Raw genomic sequence first — 24,928 nt, 5'->3', positions numbered from 1 at the left:
TGTTTGTAACAGTTAGATATGGAACTAATCACAGCGTAGCAATACATTCATTAATAATGTCAATATTACTTTGTCTATCACTAAGATGGAACAACAATATGCATTACATCAGTTCGACGTCCATCATGGTATGTCTAGTATGCTTACTAAATAAATCGATAGTATATAATACTAACGCATAGCTCTAATACGACAGTGCTTCAAAACACAAACCATTGCCATTTATTAACTCAAATATGAGTCATTATTGTAATTTCGGCAATTACAAAGTATTTAATTTTTCATAAATTTGTTTGTGTCTGTTTTTCGACAATTAGTTGTTATTATCATGATTGTTTTAAATAACATAACTATGTTATTCATAATATAAATAACAGCGTAACAATACAGTGACTTAATGACTCATTTGTTAAAATTTTTACAGGTGAGAATTCATACACGTTGCAAAAAAGCTGTTAGTTGGGCCTAGGTATGCATGCAAACACTATATTAGAGATGTTACAAAATTCATAAATCTGTTTATATTTACTTCATAAATATTGAGAAAGCATTTGATCGAGATATGATCATTTTATAGAGGGCCTAAGTTCTACAACTCTAAAAGAAATGTAAGAATTCCCCAAAAATTATATAGGAATAACAATAATTAGACAGAAATTTGTTCTTTCTTCAACTCTTTTTAATTTTTATTAAAAAACCATATTTAAAGAAGCACTACAGAAACAAAAAAAAATAAAATGAGCAAAGAGACAATTAACAATATTTGTTGTGCTGATGACACGTAATATTTTTTGCGACCGTTAACGATCCTTAACGATCTTTGGATAGCGTAAATAAAAAATGTTTAAAAAGGGGCTACCAATAAACATCGATAAAATAAAATTTACGGTTATAAGCAAGCTTCCCGTGGGACCGGTAAGCTTATCATTAGATGGAAATAAAACTAAGAGGGTAAAGTATTTCCATTAAGTAGATGGTTGGGTATAGGACAAAATGGACTCCAACGAAGAAATTAAAGTTCGCTTCAAAATTGCTAGAAACCAGTTTTTAAAATTTAAATCTGGTCTTAAAAACAAACACCTACATCTTTAGACCAGAATTAAATTCGTAAAGTGCAATATAAGGGCATTAATAATTTACGAATGTGAGATCTGGACTTGATAAATAGACTAGAAAAGTTTAAAATGTGGTTTTATAGGCGTATGCTAAAAGTTCGATAGATTGAGGTCTTTAATGACCGAATTCTTTCAATATTTGGATATTGTTGCTTTGACAAAACTGTTAATAAATATTTTTAGTATATATTTTATCAATTAAATTTGTGATGTATCAATAAAAATCTAAAGTATATGCAGTATATATATGAAAAATTTTAAGAAAAGTTAAATTTATAGAGTTTATATATAATATAACGATCATATAATACAAAAAAGATTCCATACTAAAAACTCAAATGTTAGTAACAATGAAATACTATGCTTTTAAAAACTTTTGGGTTAACTACTATAATATAAAGAAATGTTACATACACATATATAAACATATATTAAAACACTGTTTGCTCGTCCTTTTCTCGGGTCAAATACAAATGGATATTCCATGTAATGCGATCTGGTTAAATGTTTATCCAGTCTATTTGAAACTATTTTCTATGGCAGTAAAGTAGTGCGAATGAAGCTTTTTTATTGTCGTTTTGTTTCAAAATTTTTGTCTCAAATAGGTCAACTTCTTAGTGGGTCGTAACTTTCGCTGAACCAAAATGGGTCAACGATTTTGACCCAATTCCGCCAACGGGCACGTCTGAAAAATTCCAGAAACAATTTTGGACGTGCTTTTTTTACTGCCACCCTAAACAATACGAATGTGATTAGGAGTAATTATCAAACGCGCATAGAGTAAAGTTGGATCAAATTCCTTGACGTGTAATACTGTTGAGTGTAGCTTAAATTTCAAGCTAAAATATACTGAGTCTAGACAACGTAATGGCAGACGTCTCAAAAACTTGTAACACGTCTGCGCGAATTTAATGAAAATTGCTCGCAAACAAATTTGATGCAGATTTTTTTATTTTGTTTAATTTACACAGTTTTGTGTAATAATAAAAATGTCAGAGAAAATTCTTATGCCAGCATCTGGCAGCAAATGTCTTAGAAGGGTTCTTAGTATTCTTTGTGAGTATAATTTTTTTGCCTTATTTACTTTTATGCGATTATATAGAGTTAATTAAACTATGAATAATAATACAGGATAAGTTTTATCATTTATTATTTCATTCGCGACTAACTCGATTATTTGTATACGGAGTGTTTCATCAACACAAACTCTAAGTAATACATTTAGGTAGTCAACATTGATATGTTATTAAATGCTAAGAGCAATATCTCGCAACTGATGTTTTGCAAAAATAAATAAATAATTGATTGTTATGTTATTTTTTTAATTCAAAAGTAACTCATGAAAAAGTACTGACATGAAATCGGTTGTTAATTGTAATGTGTGCTACGCACACACAGGCGATAAGTTCAAAAACGCAGGTGAAAGCGTAATAAAGTACAAGAAACTAGTTACTGAATTGCAAGAATAATTAATTATCATGGTGCTGTAGTAATTAATTATACTTACTCATAAGGCCATGCTTAAAAAATGATTGAAGAACAGATTGACACTATTATACATAAGAAGATACCATTTTTTAATAATACCATCAGTAGATATGTAAATCGTTGATTGACAAGTTTGAAAACAACGTAAGAAAAAAACCAGTGCCAAAACACTTATAGCATTTATTAGTTTCGTAGACAACGGTTCAATACCCTATTATATTAAAAAAGGCTATAAATGCTAAAAAATCTAAACTAAGTTTTTTTGCTCTTACTGTAATAAAAAAGAAAAAAAAAACGTTTTTCAAGAATTATGAAGGAACTGCTTGTTTTTTTGTTAACAAATATGTAAGAACAAACAACCTAAAGTTTATGAATAAATTATCATATATAATTTCAGTTATTCGTAATAAATGCTGTTTATTTTCTTTGTACATTAATGCAATATTAAAAATTGTACATTAATGCAATATAAAAAATCTGAACCTAAATTTATCGAAATTGCTTTAAAATAATCTGATGTTATAAGAATTCCTCATTCGAGTCAAATCAAATCAGCTTTGAGGTTATTCACTCAGAAAAAGGGTTCGAAACACTGGCTTATTCAAATCAATGGGTTAATTAAAAACAATATAGATATATGCCAAGTGCAAAATTACATATTTATAACTATTGTCAAGTCCATCATGTATAAAAAATCTCAGCACTCTAGAAGCTCAGAATTGTCAAAAGTCTGGTGAGATATTGCCAGATAATTAATTTTCTCCATGATAAAGTTTTCTTCGCCAGGTTCTCAGGAGAGCAATTAAATCACTCGAGACGAAGAGACTGAAATCGACGATTCCCATTTCGAAATACCGATTTGCAACACGACATCCCAGCGGATATCCCCCTTTGAGCAGCCATTTTGTTAATTAAAAGATCGTCGGAAAAAATATACTGTTTTTACTATTGTGTCTATTTTTTGTATATTAAAGCTGAAAAACATACAGGGCTTTTATGTCGTACGCGTAAAAAATAAATTGCTCTGTTTCGTGTTGATTGTATACATTTTTTGTGTGTATAAAAATAGTGTTGCTATGTTACATTTGATTACATGTTCAATTTGAACGATTCATACAGTATTCATATTTTAAAATACGTAAAACTATATAAACAAGTACCAGTCGTTTTTGATATGTCACAAAAAGATATTATTAACTTGGAATACTTTACTGTTTGTAATAAAATATCAAATAAATGACGCGATTATATGTGATACAAATTCTGACAATTTTAATTATGTAAATATTAGTCACATTAAATACGTATTGATTACGCCTTTTGTACGCTTGACAATTTTTAAATCGCCAAGTGACCGAAAGTACATTTCACAAATATTTTCCAGATAGAAAGAAACGCTTTCTTAAGTAAAGACTACTTTTAAAACATTAATATCAATATTAAATAAAAATAAATAAATAAAATAAATAAATAAAAATAAAAGTTGGCACATTCGTGTATGTATAATTGGCAATTAATTAAATAATATTATTAGTGTTCATTAATATACTAGTATGCTCATTAAAGGGCCACTCATATTAAGTTTACCGTTTTATGTTTATAACACTAATTAAAAATCTGCAATAAACAGCATTACTGTATTTTGAGGTGAAGAGCTGTTTGGTGCGTAATGAGATTTTTTACGACATAAAAATAATATGTGCTGTCTTTGATGAAAAAATAAATTGTTAAAGATAAAGTGCTGAGATTTTATGTACTGCTTTTCACACAAAGGAACATGAAATAAAGATATTCATATGCATTAGCAAGATATCTGACATCTAAGCCCTTTTTGCTCAATTACTACATAAAAAATAAAGCTGTCATTTATATGATATATTATAAGGTTTATACCAGCAAAAATATACGATAATGTTCTGGCTGGAGAAATAATAATTATCAATAAGATGGCCGAGGAACTGAACCAGTCTGATTTCAACATTGCAATATTGGAAAGACACGTAGACAACGTGTTCTAAACAACTTTGGCTATTCAAACAAGTCAATACAGATCCATATATCCCAAGAGCTTGAAGCTGAGTAGCTTTTCTCGATTATTTGATAACCGGATATGGAAAATGGGTGTTGCGACTACAATCATCGAACAAGACTGTAATTATTCAAAAGTCAAGTAGCAAAACTTACTTCGAATTCCGGGCTGACTGTAAAAAAAGTTATTTTTTATGTATGCTGGGATTGCAAAGGAACTGTGCATTACGAAACTCTAAACTTGGCCAAACAATAAGAAAATTCAGCTAGATCATTTGCACATAAAAAAAATGTACTTGTCAACAGAAGGCAAATCGTTCTACAACACCTATGTGGCAAAATTAACTATCGATAAAATCAAGATTTTGTATGATCCGCCTTATTCTTTGAACCTTGCTCCTTTCGATTAGTATTTACTTAGTTTACTGCAACACTTCATGAATATAGAAAATTAATTAAAAATACAGACGATATGAAAAGTATCAGAAAGTTTTGTACCAAAACTTCCCATATTTATGCTGATGTAATGTAATGAAAAATAATCAAAAGTTGCGAGAAAGTTATATCTTAAAAAAATATATTTTTAATAAAAAAAAATATTTTTTAATTTTATTAAAAACAAGAAATTAATTTTAAAATAACCTAATATATAAACTATTAAATCGATATTTGTTTTTTCTTTAATTAAAAATAAAATACAAATAAAATGCAATTAAAATACCAAGAAAGTTTATTTTTGTTATTTCTAGCAAAACAAAGCACAACAAAGATGTCATTTAAAAATGCCAAAAATATTCGTTTGAATCTTATACCCGATTTTTACTAATGATCTATTAAATATCATATTAAATTATTATCCATTTTAATTTATTTACAATAAATATATACCATCAGAGAAATATTTTTCCGTTTAAGTAAACAGCAACCAAGATTTTTTAAATACATGTAATTAAAAAACGACAAAAAGTGTTTTCTCGTCTTGTATAAATACATTAATAATATAAACCAATAATACAAGGTACTGCGTAAATTAAGTAGCAGGAGAAATGAAAAATTTTACTGTTTTTCAATTAACTTTTAAGATGTGAAAAAAAGACAAACAAGAAAAGCGTAAGTGATATTTTTCATTAAAATAAATTTTCATACTTGGTAAGATTTTCTTAATTTATGCAAAAATTTAATATATTATATATAAGAAAATTAGTATATTATAATATATACCATGCTTAGAAAAAAAACGTTATTTTTTATTATATTTTCTGTGTTTGTTGTACGTTACAGGTATTATAATATATTATATACAATATTATGAGGGTAGCAAAACATTGGGAGACCCTCGAGAGAATTCCCTTTTTCAAAACTCAAACATGCTTCGTTGCCATCGCGCTTGGGGATTTACCATGACTGAGGGCCTTTTGTTATTTAATCAATATCGACGATATTATATGAGAATTCCAATTTGATACTAAGTTTAAAAATATTAAAAAAAAAACACCGCCTGATAATATAAATTTTCAACATTTTAGGATGCATTTGAGTAATTATAGTTATATATTGTACAAACAATTATAATAAAAGTAATAATAACCTTTATTTATATGAATCTGATTATTACTGCAAACAAGAAATAGGGTTTGAAAGTTTATTTCGTACAGTATTTTTTTCACCAATATCAGATGTATGTCAACACAAATAATATCAAGAAAACTAATATTTTTATGCCTATTATATTTTTTTTATGTTTTCTTCCATTACGAACGCATAAACGTTACACAATAAATTCAACGGTTATAAATGGTCAATAACTTTAAAGTTTAAACTCTAAAAAATGTTTAATTGCGAATGGTCAATAATCTTGTAATAAGCATTAAGTACTTTTATCACAAATGGTCAGGAATTTTTTGACTTATGATTAGTAAAGAGATTTTAAACAGCCAGTTTAATATATAAAACTAGCAATAATTTCTTAAAATATATTTTTTTCATTTATAATTTAAAAATAATACCATTACAAAAATATTATTATTTATTATATAAATTATTTTACTTTAAGCAATTGAAGTCGATTTTCTTTCTTAAATTTCTCTCCACATATGACACGTATTGAAACACCTGATAACAAACAAATAGTTTCAATAGTTTTATTCATCCAAATTTTAGGATTTAACCGACCATTCAAATAAACAAACTGACACTAAATTATAGGTTCTAATCATTTAATATACTAAGGGACCATTTAAAATATTTACTGGCGGTTACCAACTGACATTTAATGTAACGACCATTTAATCGATTTAAAAAAAACTATTAATAGATAGTTTTAATCAACTAACTTGAAAATCACTTTAATTTAATTCCAATACTTGATTACATGTTAATAAAATATATTTACTATATATATTTAAATTATTTCACATATTACTTATTATTTATGTACTGTTTTGACTATCACTTCAGTATAGATTTTTATGTTAGTTTTTAGCAACGTTTACCTGTAAACTGATTTTATTAATATTTTTTTGTTAATCGATACTATATTTAGCAATTTTTCATATATTTTTTTAAATGATTTAAAGTATATTTTAATAAAAACATACATTCTATAAGAAAAAAAAATTTAAAATATACTTATTATATATATTCAACCACACAAATTATACTTTTCTAAGTGAAAAACATTTTTTTTTTAAATTTTAATTAATAATTTACAGTACAAAATCGAAGTTATAAAGATCCAATTTATACAATGTACTATTGTAAATAGTATTAATATAAATTATATTATATCTCTTTCTTAATTTATTTAATTAAAAATTTCAGATCTATGCTTTCAATAAAAATGTAATTATATATCAAAAAAACAATATTTAATTTTAAAAATTATGCACTTTAAAAATTGTAAAAAACTAAACATAAATTTGAACAAATTTATGGAAAAAAAATTGCTAAAAATCTCAAAGGTATGTTGTCTTATATTAATTAAATATTAATTAAAAATTACTGTTAATGTAGAAGTTAAGGAATAAGAGAGTAATTTATTAAAAAAATAGCGTCAATGGGTTATACTTTGATTAATATCTGTATTTTTAATATTATATAATGTAATATTACGTAAATTGATAATCGCAAGAATCGATTTATATGAAGGTTTGTTTATAGTGAAGCAGTCACTGCAAACAAGGACTTAATATTTATCATCCGATTGAACGACGAGGTAAATCGATAAGTACTTGGATACCGATAACAATACTGTACTGTTAACATGTTGATGTCCATTCGGACTCGTCGCATGTTAAATGTATATATATATATATATATAGGAAGGAAATAAAGGAAGAAATAAAGAATAAAGTTTAAGATAAGCTAGGTATTTAAACAACTGGCTACGTATTATATAGAAATAAGAAAGGCTGCGTATAATGACGATAAATAAACATACTATAGAATCAACTATAGAATCTTAAATTCATAATTTTATTTATTGCAGTATATTAGATATAGCATGTCTCTATAGCTGCTGTAGTATTATACAGTTATCTATTCAATTACTATAAGACTTTGACTCAGACGATAAATCAAAAAATATCAGAGATCGAAGTTTCAGTAAAATAAATAAAAATATATTTAGTTAGTTAGCTTTCGTTTGCCATATGAACATTTTCTTGCATAAAAAATGGGAAAATCGGTACATGATATTATATATGTGTGTAATATAAGCAAAAAAAGGACGGATACTCACTCTCCCATTTCGTGATCGACTGCAACTCTACAAAGCACCCCTCGGTCCATGGAACATTTGCCGGTTATTGGATCAGGAGGTGCCAGATTGATGTAAGGTGGCTCTTCCAGGAATGTGATCTTTAAATGAAATTTTTCAGGCACTCCTTGCGGCGGTGTATGGCTGTTTCCCGGCCAAACGATATCCTTGATATCCAATCCCTCCTTTTGCCATGATTTCCAAACACCGATCTGCGAATAAAAAGGGAAGCGGTTTAATATAAAAAAAAGTTGGGATATTCTAAATGTAGCACAGTTGGAAAATGTATTTATTCAATATTTTCTGACTGAACTTAGAGGCAGGTTTGATACTTAATTTTTGCTCTCGTATTATTATTTTCATTTTAATTTTTTTTTTATATAATAGTGAATTATTTTAAGAAAATACACTGCAATATTTAATTCTATAATATCAATATAACAAACGATACCTTTTGCTCATATGAGATAAATAGTGACCTCTATGTAGTTTAGCACTAAAAATTATTTGTTGTATAATATATACTCAAAAGGTATGTAAGGTTTAAATATTTATAAGATATTATAATCACACTTGTAATGTAATAAATATAATTTTTATTATTTGTATAGTTAATTTTATATGAATGTATTATATCATTTATCTACAGATTATTTACACCCAATTTATTTTTTGCGAAGTTGTGCTGTATTGAATCTGTAATTAAGTAAGATTTAAGAAATAGTAATATAAATATACATACATTTAATATATCTTATAATGTTTATAATTAAAATTATATGAATATATATTCATAATCAAATATGAAATAAAAGCATAAAATTGTAAATTATTATGCATTAAGAATTATAACAACAAACAAAGGTTTATTTATAGCCCTTTTTATTAAAGTTTAAATAGAGCTTAATTTAAGTTTTAAAATAATTTTTATGTAAGTAGCTTGATATATCATATCTATATATATGACGTGACTTAATTTTTTTGGTTAATCATCGAGTTACTCGTCAACAAGATTAGGTAAACATAATTAGGTTTTCAATAAAAATTATAAATATGCTAATTACACTACAAACTAGAACCACTTTATGATTTATATAGGCTTTGAAGCCACCTTTAAATATATACTAGCGGTTTTACCATTAATCTACAGTGTTGTTTTTATTGTATAATTTATGACCGTCCAAAAGTAATTTACATCAAATATTGAACTTTGACCATAAAAAGTTGGAAAAAGTTTCCACCTTAATCAGTGAATGCGAATGATATCTTATTTTTTAAGCTGAAACAAATTTACATTAATATTATTTACGTTTATTTTATTTTTTACCTACAGGTCTATATATAATTTACTTTATAATAATTAATACCTTACACTACAGATTCGTAAGTGTAAAAAACATTGTATGATATATGTAATTATCTTATATTTTTATTTATCTTGCATTATATTTAGAACTGTGCACAGCGAAAAGTTAATAAAAATAATACTAGTTCGCGATTTTTTTATGTGATATGTGATTTTGCAATCTTGAATCGAGTATAAAAGAGTTCAGTAATAGATAAATATATATCTATAAAAAAACTGATTAATCTACACTTTATAAAGTAAACTCTAATTTAAAATATAAAAAATACATGAATTAATGTGTACATCATGTCAGAACATTAATAAATATTCTTTGAGGTTTTTATTTTCATCAATTTTTTTATTGGATAATTTAGGATATATCTGCCGATAATGCTTTTATTTTCCTAATCATTCTTAAAATTAAACTCTTAATACAACAAACTAAGACACAGAAAATGTTATTAAAAGAAGTTTTCATAAACTTGCTCCTTAGAGTTATTTTCTGTCAGGATGTACAATTTACCGTTAAGATAACAGAACTGTGTCGTTACTTTGAATAATAATACCGATTTGTGTTTAAAGCTCAAACTTTAGATTATAAATTAATTTATATTTTATGACTGAAGTAAATTAATAAGTTACAATTAAAAATATATTTTATTCTTTGCTAAAGTTTTATGTATATAACGCTTGCTTTAAATATGTAACGTAGATGGAAAAGTTTCGGACAGAAAGCAACTCAGTGTTACTAACCTACTTCTCATGGAAACAATAATATTTGTACTAAGTACTACCCGTTGCAAACATTTTTCGAATTCTACTCTATTAAGTAAAGTCAAGTTTCAAAATGTTCATGAATTTATATTACTTCAATTTTTTTACCATAATAAAAATGTTTTAATATCTTTATTGTGAATGCTACTATTAAAATTCACAATCGAGCTTGGAAAAAAAAGTAGAGAGGTTTTATTTAGCTCATAAATTAAATATAATATATTTATGACATGTATGTGCAAATTTTAAACTACACTATGTATGAACACACTTTTAAAAGACAAGGTTACGTGTCTGGAAAGCCAACGAACAGTGTCACGTATTTTTTCTTTCCAAAACCAAATAGGTTCGCATAAGAAATGCATTTCACGGTGACCCAGTCAAGGAGGAGCTTTGAATGCGAAGTGGTTTATCTATAAATTTATGTGAATCGCACGAGGATTCTGCGAATGTGTACTATGCGAAAATCATACCAATAAAAAAGCGAGGGGAGAAAAGAGATATATAAGAATAATATGCTGAAGTCACGTATCAGATTTGACGCGAACCCGGTCGAGATAATTTCCAACCTATGATATATAAATGTTACATAAAACATACACACATCTCGAACCAGGCAATAAATCATGTTTATTTATTTACAAACACGCTGTATACGGCGGAGGCTGTGTTTCACTGGTAAAAAATCTGTTTTTGAGATACTTTCAGTTGAAATTTCCGAAATGTGAAATGTTATATAATAATACAAGATAAATTTTAACGGAAACGTCCATCGGGTGAAAATAAAGCTAGCTATTGTTTATGTTATCATTTGACGGTTTGATTAAACTTTTCTAATGTATTGTATTTTTTAAATAACGTGATCAGCACGATAGTCATGAGTTAGATCTCACAAAAGAGAATAATTATTATTAAAATTCCAATCGGTTCATTTGGATTTTTTACTTTTATATGAAAAACGTAAAAACGTTGAAAACAACTTTGCTGTTCCGTCAGTACATTGTAATAATATATATTTAAAAAAATCATTATCGATTCTCAAATAAATAAATATGTATAACTTAATTTTCTACTTGTCTAACTTTATAACAAATTTTGTTACATAAAAAGTCACTTAATATTAAAAAAATATAATAAAACCCTAAGTATTACAAATCACATTTGAAAATTATTAAAAATCTAACGCAATAAAAAATTAAGCACGCATGAAAAATTACGTTACCGAGCGTTCACACTATGACAGACGCCACCATTCGTCATATAAAGCGAAAGTCTACAGTCAGTGTCAATAAAACAAAAAATAATATTTGTATTAATAATAATATTAATAATAAGCAATAGATTAACTATTAATACAGACTCGAACGACTCATTAAAGTATAAGTCAGTGACTAATTAATTTTTCTGTCTTATCTCTAGAAAGAGACAAATAGCGGCTCTCTGCGTATTTGAGACTAAGCTACAAAGAAACAGCTGACAATTGAAAAACACCTTCAACTAGGATTAAACTGTTTTTTTGCGCACTATATTCAAAATATAATTGGAAAAATATACGTAACCAAGTGTTTTATTCTTATATGCGGTACAAAAGGGTCACAATCAATACATACGAGTAGGCATTGTGACAACAATTAACTGAAACTGAAGTCCAAGAATTGGTGTTTATATTGTAGGCATTGTATTAGAAATAATATATTGATTACTAACTGTCAGTACTTCACTGTCGTGAGGTACTGCAGCTTGCGAGTGTACGAATACCGGACCCTTAACTTTTTGCGTTTTAAATATTATTTTTCTTCGTTCTAATTCTTTTGAATAAATTTGTGAAAGTTTGGGCGTATCAGATTAAAAGCCAATTCAACCTCCAAAAAAACACTTGTGATGAAAGCTGTTTTTAAGCCCTACGTTGGGCGTCCGTCTAATAATTACAAAAGATATAAGACTATTTGTTTTTTGGAAATTATAAAGAAAGGGGTTTAAGGAGTTTTTGATGCAATTGATGGCTTACTGTACAATTTTAGTTGCTCATCATATTTCAAACGTATATTGTTTTATGAATTTTAAATACAATTTTAGAAATATAATAAATTATTTTTAGATTTCGTTTCATTGTAAATTATGAATTTTTGATATTTTAAATAATATATATTTTTATGTATTACTATAAAACAATTTTATGAGATAATAAATTACTTAATTTCACATGGATATATAAATTATATTTTAATAGTTGTACAATGAATATTACTTTTATGTTAATTTTGCGCTTAAACCACACTTAAAATAAAATTGGTAAAACCATTTTATCATTTATGAATATATAAAAGGTAAATAACATACAAATTATTTAAAAGGTACTTGGAAAAGATAACACTATAGTTACATTTTGCATAAATTAATATTAAACCTTGAATATTAAACGTCTCAATCTTGAACACTTATTGTTATTATAATATTTTTAAATTAAACAATAGGAGTCCTTAGATATAATACATTAAAGGCGTTAATGGGTTGAAAGAAGAATGAGATATAGCGCAATATAACATTGAGATGCCTATTTCTCATCAATGTCTGAAACAATACAGTACTCCTTTCATTATGTTAAGATATAATATGATATTTGCTCGGAGCTTTCTCATTTGTAAAATTAACTGTACCCCAAAGTTCAATTAATTGTTTGGCTTTTATATAATATATAATGATAAGATCGTTTATTATACTCTTAACAATGAAAAATATACAGTATAGTATCATTATTATATACTACAATAGTAATAGTATTAGTTATTGTAGTATATTATGAAACTAATTTGTTTTTTTAATTAAAAAGATAGGCAACTTTTCGAACGGTTGCTCTATGCAAAGTAATCGATTTTATTAAGAAGGGATTTAACTGAATACCAAATTAAAAAATAGCAATAAAATAAATATGATAAAATTAGATTATTCTGAATGTACAACGAAATGTATTAGAAAAATCGTAGACTTTTAGATAATAATCCTAACTATTTTAATTTTAGTGGTGACTTTTTGTGCAGTTTTTGCTTTGATCAATTTGCAATGTGTTTATTTGTCAATTTTTCACAATTTTTGCGTGTCTAAATAATAATTTTTAATCTAACTTATACAACAATTTATACCAATAGATATAGATCATTCTCGGGGTTCATTTTAGTTATTACCGTCACTACAACGTATCTCTTCAACAAATGCCGAATAGTTCTCTGGCTAGCAAAACTTTCCCCAGCACCTGAATTAGTATTTCATGGGGCATCTGGTGCGATGTACTTTAAGTTAAACTTATAGAATACTGGTTTTATATTTATGTATACCGTACTGATATCTATATATATTATTTCCTTTAAGTTTATTTTTATACGTTGACAATAAAATTAGGTCCTACAATTAAAAATATATAAATAAATTACATAAAAACTCCTAAGCTTCGTTTAATCGTTACTCGTTTTTTTTACTGCGATCGTGAAAAAGCAGCTTCCGGAAGAAGTATTCAGTTAATTGAGTAGGACGAGTGCAAAATTGAATCCAATTCGTTTTCCACCCAGACCTTCAATTAAGTCATCCTCTCGCGAGCCATTTTCCCGCAAAGCTGCTGTCTAATAATTTAAAAGAAAATTTCTCTGACCTATACGAACACTGTAAAGACTGCGCAATATTATATATGTATTTTGCCGAAAATTTGCAGGTATTTATTATTCAGACTGTTAAGAAAGAAAAAAAAACGCCTTTTTAATCACAGCTATGAATATTTATGCCTGAAGAATCATTGTAAGGTTCAAAGGCAACCTATGTATGTAAACAAAAGTCCATATCTTTTATACTATTGAGTAAACATTTTTTATTACATCATAATCGATTTGATTTTCGAAAACATATACATAATGTATACATTTTAGTTATCATCTGTGAAGAATACGTTAATGTAATTTTTACTAAATTAAATTAATAAAGCCATCAACGCAATTATGGTAAATAAAAATATATGTGATGAGCTGCCATTCAATTTTGAATTTTATATTTTTTATAGAACCGTGTGGTCTTTGAAGGCCAACTATGACAAGTTACGGCTCATAATTAATGCTAATCCACGTAAGAACACCATTAAGATTCAATCAATCATTATGCTTTTATAGGTAAAGACGTTTATGCTCCTCATCAATTGCCTGCTGCAAATTTAATGGATCGTATTTGATCGCTTAACAATACAACAATACGATCACTTTTTGCATTGATTGGTGACTGAATATAACAAATTGATACTATACAACAACGTGACATGAAAAAATATTGCATGGCAAATTCCATTAGGCGCTTTGAAAGCTGAAATCTACTAAAAAGGCAATGTTTTGTGTGTGGTGAGATATATTGTATACTTGTATGTGAAGTCACTTGATCTGAAAAGTCAAACTACTCACAATAGAGTTTAAACTTTCAACTTAAGACTTAAAACCTTTTAACAGGTCAACACAAAGTCATAGACAGGCGAAAATAATATTACGCAGAATTGACATAAATCATTGGAGTAAGTATTATCTTAAACTAGAAAATTTAAATAAACATATAACGGGAAAATGAGCTTGGTTAGAAATTAGTGGGTTAGCAAAAAAAAAAACATCTTAATAATACAGATGATATCTTATACAATTTTGAACAATAGGATAAAGACCTAATGGCTGGATAATAATAATCCTTAATTCCCTGCATAACCAAATATACATACAAAAACTGTAACATGCTACATAAAATTATAAAAACATATAAAGGAAATTAATAAACTTATAATTTATGATTTATTGATTGGGTCAATACATGTCTTAGGCTTAGTTAATTATGTTAAAGATAATGTGTTCATGTACACATAATTTATTTATTTATTTATTTATTAAAATTATAACCATCGTGACCTGACAGGCAAACCTAATGCGTCACGATAGTCAAAAGTACTAATACATCATAATACATACAAATATAAACAAGATAAAACAACAGACACAAATCACCTCAACAGGTGTGCATTGTCCCATACGAATTGAACCAAAACTCCATAAGTGCAAGAGAAAATGTCAATATTACTATGGACAGAATTGAGCAGATAAATGGCCTTGGCCAGAGAAGAGTTGGCAAGTGCTCCAGTTCTACACTTAACAGGCAAGAATAGTGGACGCGACCGAGAACTATATCCACCTTCAGGAGCCCACATTTGAAGCTGCTCGAGCACTGAAGGATTGTCTACGATGCCCTTGAGCAATTTCCAGAAGTGTTTAATTACATAAACACTTCTGCGAGTCGACAAAGAAACGTATCCCAGGGCTCCCAAAATAAAAGCACTGGGAAACAAGAACGGATAATACCCGTATTCCTTCAAGTATAAATATCGAAGAAATTTACGTTGTACTTTTTCTAGCTTCAATTCATTACATTGACTCATTACGCCTGGGATCCAAATGATGGAGCTAGTTTCTAGTATGCTGCGGACTAGAGTATCATAAAGAGTGCGCAATACTAAAGTATTCCTAAAGTAACGCGCATTTCTCAAGATAAAACCGAGCATTTTTAAGGATTTGCTATGAGTCTCTGCAATGTGCTGGCTAAATTTCCAACGTTCTTCGAAAGTCACTCCTAAATCCTTAGTTGAAGTAAACCTTTCCAGAAAATATCCACCTAGATGGTATGAATATTTTGCCGGCGTTAAAGACCTTGAAAATGAAATTGTGTGACATTTCTTTACACTGAAAGGCAATTGGTTATAGCAAGCCCATTTCCATATAGAGTTGAGATCCTCCTGTAAGTCGAGGGAATCAGAAATCGAATGCATTTTCTTGTAAATTTTCAAGTCATCTGCATATAATAAAAAATCTGAATGCTCTATTGCTGTTTCTATGTCATTAATGAACAATAAAAACAACAATGGACCCAAATTGGATCCTTGAGGTACTCCAGTAGGGGTCTTATATCGTTCTGAAAAAGAGTTATTATACTTGACGAATTGATATCTATTGGTCAAGTAATTTGAGAATAGATTTATGAGATCTTCAGAAAACCCAAAATTAGATAACTTTTTTACAAGTAAAGCATGGTTAACTTTATCAAATGCTTTTTCAAAGTCTGTGTATATGACGTCCACTTGTACACCAGAGTTCAATGATTTTGAAACATAGTTAGACAAAACCATTAGATTAGTGACAGTGGATCGAGATTTACGGAAACCATGTTGTTGGTCGAGAAGCATACACCTGCAATGATTAAAAATGTATTTATGCAAAACAATTTCAAATAATTTTGCAGGTGATGAGATCAAAGCTATTGGCCTGTAATTGTCAATCTGAGATTTGGGACCCTTTTTATGAATCGGAGTGACTTTTGAACATTTCCACAATTCTGGAAAACAAGAGGATCTCAAAATTAAATTAAATATAAATTTTAGGGGCTGTAAAATACCAGACTTGCATCCTTTCAGAATGTAGTCTGGAATAAAATCTGGTCCCGAGGTAAAAATGGACTTTAGTCTGCTAAATCCATATTCCATATCAACCAAACTAAAGGTTTTGATTGATAACAAAGATGACCATGAACGATGAGTCTCATCGTAATTAGAATTAAACTCTAAATGTGACCCATCATTATGGTATACGGTTTGAAAATAATATCTCTTGTACAAAATCTTTCAAATTTGAAAAGGGTGTTGATGGACATGGGTGTATTCTTTCACCTCTAATATGTCAAATACTAAAGTATGTCACTTGCTGGCTATGAAGGAGGTGACAAGGTAAAATATATCTAACCTAAATTATACTGACGATCCCACTCTTCTAGCTTACGATAAATCAGAACTAGCTGGTATTTCACACATGAAAATTGGTATGATATGGTAATTTTCAGAGAATTTATAAGGTACTAGTTGAGAATATTGTATGTCTAGGGTCTACCTTATCTTATCTTATCATATAAAATATGTGTAGAAATAATTAAATAGCTAAATAAGATAAATAGTGTGACCTTAGAAATTTTAAAAGTACTATGCGCTGTATTATTCTAATACACAAAAAAATCATAAAATATTAAAATTATATGATACGAACCAGACCGGCTCTTCGTAGCTGAAATTAAACAGATCGATATGCAACGGCAGCGTATTAAGGAGCCGAATGGCGATAGTCAAAGGCGAGTCAGCAAGTGCAGACGTCTTAGCCCCAACGGCCATCAAAAGAGGACGCGACCGTGATTCTCGAAAACGGAATTTCTCGAGAATAGTTGATTGTCGATAACACCCTTTAGTAGTTTGAAAAAATGCTTAGAGACATATAATACAACTTTCTGATATAACTCACCAAATCGTATCCCAACGCTCCTAAAAGAAAGACACCGGGATAATAAACAAATATTCATTAATAATAGTATCTTAAGAACCTTTTCTGAATCTCGACTAACAGAGAGTATTTGTTTATTCGGGGAAATGCTGCTAACTAAGATGTCATAGAAGATGAAAATAACTGAAGAAACGTCAAAGGGAAAGGCGGTCCTCATAACAAAGCCGAGCATATTGAAAGATTTATCACAGACGTCGTGTATGTGTAGAGAGAACCCCCACATGCTCTCAAAAGTGATTGGCAAAACATGTTTTCGATATTTCTCAATGTAGTTGAGTCATGCATGCAAGAAGATCGATGCAATGTTAAAAAGGATTATATTTTATAAATTATGTTATGCATACTTCGCGACGTGTACCAGACCGTCTGGATAAGTTGACAGTGTATACTGATGATAAGGGGAAGAGAGGTAGAAACAGATTTTTGTATGTTCTTAACAAGTGAAAAAATCACACATTATAATACGTGATAAAAATATAATACATCTAATAGTTATCAGTTTTCACAACATGCCGCACAAGTGACGCACGTAATGATCGGAGATACGAACGGATTAGGTTTGAAAAATGTTAAGAAATACACCACCCGAGATTACAATTGCTATATTGCAGTATAGCCGAACCTCAAGTTGTTTAAACTACGATGCAAAAGTGTTCTTAGAGAAAGGATAGTAGAAAATGACAAGAAAGGCTTTGAGCGTAGGCACATAATATAATATATACATCGGATTCAAATTATTAAAAATACTCTTTTGTCAGAAACTGACATGAAAAAACCGACACTAAATACTCTAATCTTAGGACACAAGTAAATTTTTTAAATTTTCGTTACTTTTAGCTATTCAAATATCGAAGAGTAAATGAATTTTTTTTTGATAAGAGTATCATGACTATTTATATGTAATGTATGCTTAAAAATATTACCATAATAAGTTAATTTAGACAGACATAATTTAAACATTATTTGCATTGCATACAAAATAGTGATGAAAAATACACACTTTTTAATTGCCGAGAATCCAAAAATGACTCATATTTCTGAATTATTATTATGATTTTCTTACTACTGCTATTAAACTTTTGAGCTTTTGTAAATTAATACGAATAATCGTAGCATCGCTAAATTGCTTTCGCTATAATGGCAATGACTTGATGATTCCTATGTTTTGATCAAAGCATTATAAGAATCAATAAATATTTATTTTTCATGCGACTGAAAAAACGGCCATGTGATAAAGGTGACGAAATCTAAAGGAGAATATATGAATAAAGTCAGTAGTACACAAGACTATATTTTATTTACTTTTTTTCATAGCCAAAATAAATGTGAGCAGTTTTAAAGCCTTGATTAGGAAAAATTACTATGAATAAAATAAATATACTATGGTAGTAAATAGGTGCCGTTTTTATATACCCATTTTGTATTAAATACTTTTTTACTTTGACTTAATTTTAACATATCTTTAATAAAAAATAAGAATTGTTTTTAAATATTTATGTGTTATAAAATATATATATATATGAAGTAAATTATGTTTAAATCAACGAGTTTCTTTTTAAAGTATTTTACAATCAAAGGTTAAGGGTAGAGAAATGCATTTTATTAGCAATAAATTATAAATAATAACTGATAATTATTGATTTTTAAAAACATATGTTTTAATATAGTTTATTATTGAGATACCTTTAAAAGCCCTTGGTGTTGGTTAAAGTATCCTCAATTGAAATTTCAACAAACACCACCGTTTTACATAAGGGTTTTTACATTTATTAAAAGGGCCGAAATGAGGCGCGTCATTAAAATTGATCGTCTGTTTTTGTTTATTCTTTTACTTTTCTCGTCCTATTTCGCGTGAAAATCTTCTCATCGGTAGACGATGGCTAATTTATCATGGACGCCTACGGGCGGCGTCGATTTTTTACGCCTGGGCGTCCGTAAAAAAAGTCTTGTATAATTACCACTTTAGGCCGGTGCCTCATAATAATAGAACATTGTGTTTTTGTTTTCGCTTCAAAGAAAGATCAATAAGAGGGAGGAATTTTCAAATTTTGAGTGTGAGATCTACTCCTATTGTTTATTCAATATGCTCTAGAAGTTCAATAAAAATAGTGAATTTTCGTTTCATGCGGAATAGGATAAAACACGTTCACTAGCGAAGTAGGATAAGCCATTTTTTGTTTTAATTTTACACAAGATTTATTAAATATATTTAATTTTAAACCAATAGATTACTTGTTCGATTTTTTTCGTACTGTAAAACATTATATTTTTCCTGTTAGTCTTAAAGTTTTTATCATAAGTACCTAATCTAACCTTTAGATTAAGAATGAGCTATGAAAATATTATCTATGCCGTTAGAATATTGTGCTTACTAACATATAATGTATTCTATTCTTTTCTTTGTTAGACGTAGTTCCAGTTTTTATACCTTAGCTATTAACCCAAACTATTTTCATCATTTTATGTAAGCTAATATTCAACCTCTAGTTGGAAAATTGTTCTCTTTGTGTCTCGTATGTTTTTGTTTCACATCCTCTACACCACATAATATGGATCGTCTCTACAACAAAAAGCTCGTTTAGTCTCGAGCTCGTCAAAATCAAGAGACGAGAGACAGCGCTATTAGTTTACTACGTTGCGAGAGGTAAAAAACCGTTATTAGTTATACGATATAGTACCTTATATAGAGCTTACATGAAAAATAATACGGTCGCTTCAAAGGCAATTTGAAATTGGGCAAAACGCAATGGACCATTTCAAAATGAACAAGAGGGTATTGAAAGCTATTCGATCCATAAAATTAGTAAAAGGTGTTAGGTATAAACTAATAGCGTGTGTTATAAAATGAAAAGTGTGTACGTGACAGGAATATGCTTTAAAATATGAATTGTGTAAGCTGAAAATCTATAAAAAGAATTATCATGAATAGAACATTTCATTGAAATATATATTATATATTAATGTAGTTTTAATTAAGTAAAATATAGTTTCAATAAAGAACTTTAAGCTGAAAATTATATTCTAATAAATTAAATATATATTACGATGTGCTTATTTTACATATTATTAGTAAAATAAAAAAATGTTTAATTAATTTAGCTCAAAAATACTATAATATGATAAAAATAAAACTAACAATAATACAATGAAAACATTTTTTTAAAAAAGATAAAAATAATAAATAAAAATAACTAGTATTATTAAATTATAAGAAAATCCAATTTAAACAATAATGAAAACATATTATTAAGTAAATAAAGCACTCTTAATAGGTGAAATACTAAAAAAAAACCGATTGCTACAAATATACCTTTAACTTAAATAAAAATAAATCAAAGAAAAAACTAAACAAATAAAAATATTAATTGTATGTAAACAAAAATGAAGATATAGAAAAAAATGCATTAAAAGTATTAATAAAATATTAACTAAATGTACAAACAAGATCATTGGATTAGTTTTCCTAAATTGTATAATGTATGAAAAAAAAGTATAAATAAATAAGGTTTATTTTAAAGATAAAATATTATTTTTCGATGTACTATGCTTATAATCTATTAATTATATATTAACTATAAAATACATATGTTTGCAGACAACACTAAATAATTAAAATAATAAATTAATGTTATTATATGAAAGGTTAAGGAATTATATTATTAAAGTAAATTTACTTTGATTGTGGATTAAAAAAAAAGTGAAATCAAGTTTATTTTATAAAAAAATTCAAGATATTTCCACTATAAAAAAATTATAAATGAAACTAATAAGTAACTAGAGATAAAAAAATCTTGCAAAACATTAATTTATTTACCCTAAGATGTGAAATTTGTTTAAAATACATATTTAAGTATTTACTTATCAAATAAAAAATATTATTAAACTGAAATATTTTTTTAAATAAGTAATAATAGTTAAAGGTAATTTATTAGATATAAATGAATGTCAGAGATAGCTTAAAAAACTTTGAACGAGAAATTTCGTTATCCAGAGTAGTCCTAGATGCGGGAGACCAGCAAAAATAGAGAATGATATCCTGGCTGCATAAAGTGTAGTAAGTCCTACTTAAACTATCCGTCAACTCACCGAGCAACTAAACAAATCCAATTCAATAGTGAGACACATTAACAAGATTGGGTAGGCTTAGAGACAATGTGTATAAAACAAGGCGGCGCGTATCTCCATATACCAAGAGCCTCTGAATCTTGAAACTGAGTCGCTTTTTTTTTTAAATATTTGATAGACAGATGAGAAGTGAGTCTTGTATGACAAAAATTGGCATAGAATACAGTGGTTATATAAAGATCAAGTAGCTAAACTTACTTTGAAACTCAGGCTTACTGTAAAAAAAGTTATTCTGCCTTATGGTGAAATTGTAAAGGTATTGTGAATTACGAAACTTTTAAATCTGGCTAAACAATAACAGCAGCTTTATATTGTAATTAGCTAGATCATTTGCACGAGTAAATAAAAAATGGTCTACACATGTCAACAAAAGTTGAAGATTTCTACAAGATGACAATGCACATCTGCATTTGGCGAAAATAACTCTCGATAAAATTAAGGAAAAAGTTTTATCATATCCACTTTATTCTCCAGACCTTGCTTATTTTAAGTTCCATTTATTTCAGTCAGAAAAAAAAACAATTACATCTATGTGGAAAGGGATAATCAAAATATTTTAGATCAAAGCCTCCAACATTTTTTGCTAATTGAATTTAAAAGAATGACCGAGAGTTAAGAAAAAGTTATACAAACAGATTATTAAACGGAGGTTTAAATTTGTTTACTGATATACTTAGGATTAGCGCAGTAATTATAAGTCTTATTTTTAAAATTCGTATTTTAAAACCTACACTATATTATGTGTTGTATTTTATATGCATGTTTTGTTGGTTTAGTGAAAGTTGAAAATTTAAAATAAAAATTAAATATAAACTGTATTTATTTTAAGCAGAGAGTTATAATCACAATATACAACAAGGTTCGAAGTAAAGAAGATTAATATTTGTAATCTATATTCATGTTGTAATAAGTATAGGTAAAAAACTAAATTATTGTAATAAATATATTTTTTAACAAATGATATAAGTCAAAGTGTATATTTACCAAAATAATAACAATATGAAATTTAAACTATTTTTATTTGCTTTAGTATTGGTATATAAAAAAATAATACTTTAAAAGCTTTCTAAGGATTTTTAAATTTAATTTGGTACTCTATCTAGAACACATTTACATATTACATCAGACACTGCCATTAGCACAAGGAAATCGATTACCATCACTTTAATAAACTGGTTACCTTTTTGAGGTAATGAAAATATGCTGCTTAAGATGTTTTAAATTCCATTCCATTTAGATTATTGAAAATATAAGTAAAGCTATAATACTTTGGTGTAATTTAGTAATACGCTATTTTTTATAAAAATATATGAAATACATATTTTTATCCATGTCTATATAGTAAATAAAATAGTTGATGTGTCTTTATGTATAACATCAAGAAAATGTTGCGGAATAGAAAAAGAAAAAAAATACATAGATTGCGGACACAAGTAACGGAGATGAGCTATCACAAGGGAGTTACAAGAGTGTCTTCTAGAAACAAGATAAGATATATATCTTATGTATAAGTATGCTCCATTTATAGAATAAACCTTCTTGACTTCTAAGGCATATCATTTAAGAAAACTTGTCTTGTCGAATATTTCCAGTTACTCGAATGCACATCAAAATGTACAAAAACGTATCATACTTTATTTCGACTATATTATGAATTGTTCCTTTAAAGTTTTCCGAGTATATTTAAAATCAAATTTACACCAAGATTTGCGAGAAAACTTAAAAATATATTGTGTTGTACTGTTAGTAAATTTAATAGGTTATAAACTTTTTTAAATTATTGTAATCACAGCGTAGTTTTGTTATAAATTATATTGATAGTATAATTATGTCATACATATGTGGCATAAAACCTATTTTATTACAATGTTATTGGTATTTTTATAAGGTAATAAAATTGTGTTGTGTAAATAATACTAGCACGTATCGATTTACACGTAAGTTACATTAAATCGAGTGCTTGCAAATTTATTATTTAAATATTTCATATAAATTGAATAGATAATAAATAAGTTCTTAAATAGTGTCATACTAAATACTGTTTATTTATTTTGTAAAGCAATAATAATTTTCAAAACATCTGCTTCACACAGAAATATTTTTTTAATTAAAATTTTAAATTATGCAGCAAATTTTACAAAAAAATATTAAAAATTAATATCATGGCAACGTCACAAAGAAGAAAATTAATGCGTGTACGTGAGTTAAATGAATGAAAAACACAAAAGCTTCCAGCTTTTCTTACGTATGGAAATAAAAAGTGTATATAAAATTGTGTTTTTGTATGTAATATAATAAAATACAAATGGTATACTGAACAATAAAATTATTTAAAATAAAGTCAATGTGTGTGTACATGAAAATTAGTTCTTTTAACATAAATCATAATTTGTATACATACATTCAGTAAAATTGTGAAAAATCAAAATAAATTCCTACTATAAATTACCGGTTTATTTTATTAACAACTACAAAATGTCACGTTTAGATTTAGGAGAATATTCCTTTATGGTTTAATATTAGGAAAAATATTTAATTATACACAGGAAATTCTATAATATATTAGATAATTTCTGTGGTACCCAAATCTAATAACGTTTTAATCCATAAAACTCAGATAGCATTTTCAATTTATTTTTATATATAATAAAATTTGTATCGTTTTTTTAACCTTTTACTACGTTTTTAATAAATTAGTTTCGCCTTTTTCGTAAAATATTTCTGGTTTAGAATCAAAACAATCAAAGAGTCAATTTCACTTTTTTAAGTATTTTTTTACCTAAATAAATGTTTCATTAAAACAAACAAGGAGACAAAAGGGATAAATTACGGTAAATATAGGAACTAAAATAAAACTTTCTATCAATGATTTAAGATTTTATCCCGAGTTAATCAAATAGTGTGTTGT

The 24,928-nt window shown here is 27.4% G+C and overlaps 1 protein-coding gene across 2 annotated transcripts in view; it reads right to left on the bottom strand.

The window, feature by feature from the left end:
* Positions 1–24,928, bottom strand: part of Nmdar2 (glutamate ionotropic receptor NMDA type subunit 2) — a 334,557-nt gene that overhangs the window by 76,397 nt on the left and 233,232 nt on the right. For both annotated transcript variants that reach the window (XM_088203959.1, XM_088203961.1), the window contains one exon: positions 8,371–8,600. In XM_088203959.1, the coding sequence (XP_088060085.1) occupies positions 8,371–8,600 (230 nt within the window). The remainder of the gene's footprint in view (positions 1–8,370; positions 8,601–24,928) is intronic.

This window comes from Plectrocnemia conspersa, unplaced genomic scaffold (assembly GCF_051122295.1).
Source record: "Plectrocnemia conspersa isolate PC_06_02 unplaced genomic scaffold, ASM5112229v1 ptg000014l, whole genome shotgun sequence".
Classification (NCBI taxonomy): Eukaryota; Metazoa; Arthropoda; class Insecta; order Trichoptera; family Polycentropodidae; genus Plectrocnemia; species Plectrocnemia conspersa.
This window is presented reverse-complemented; position numbering and strand designations above follow the sequence as displayed.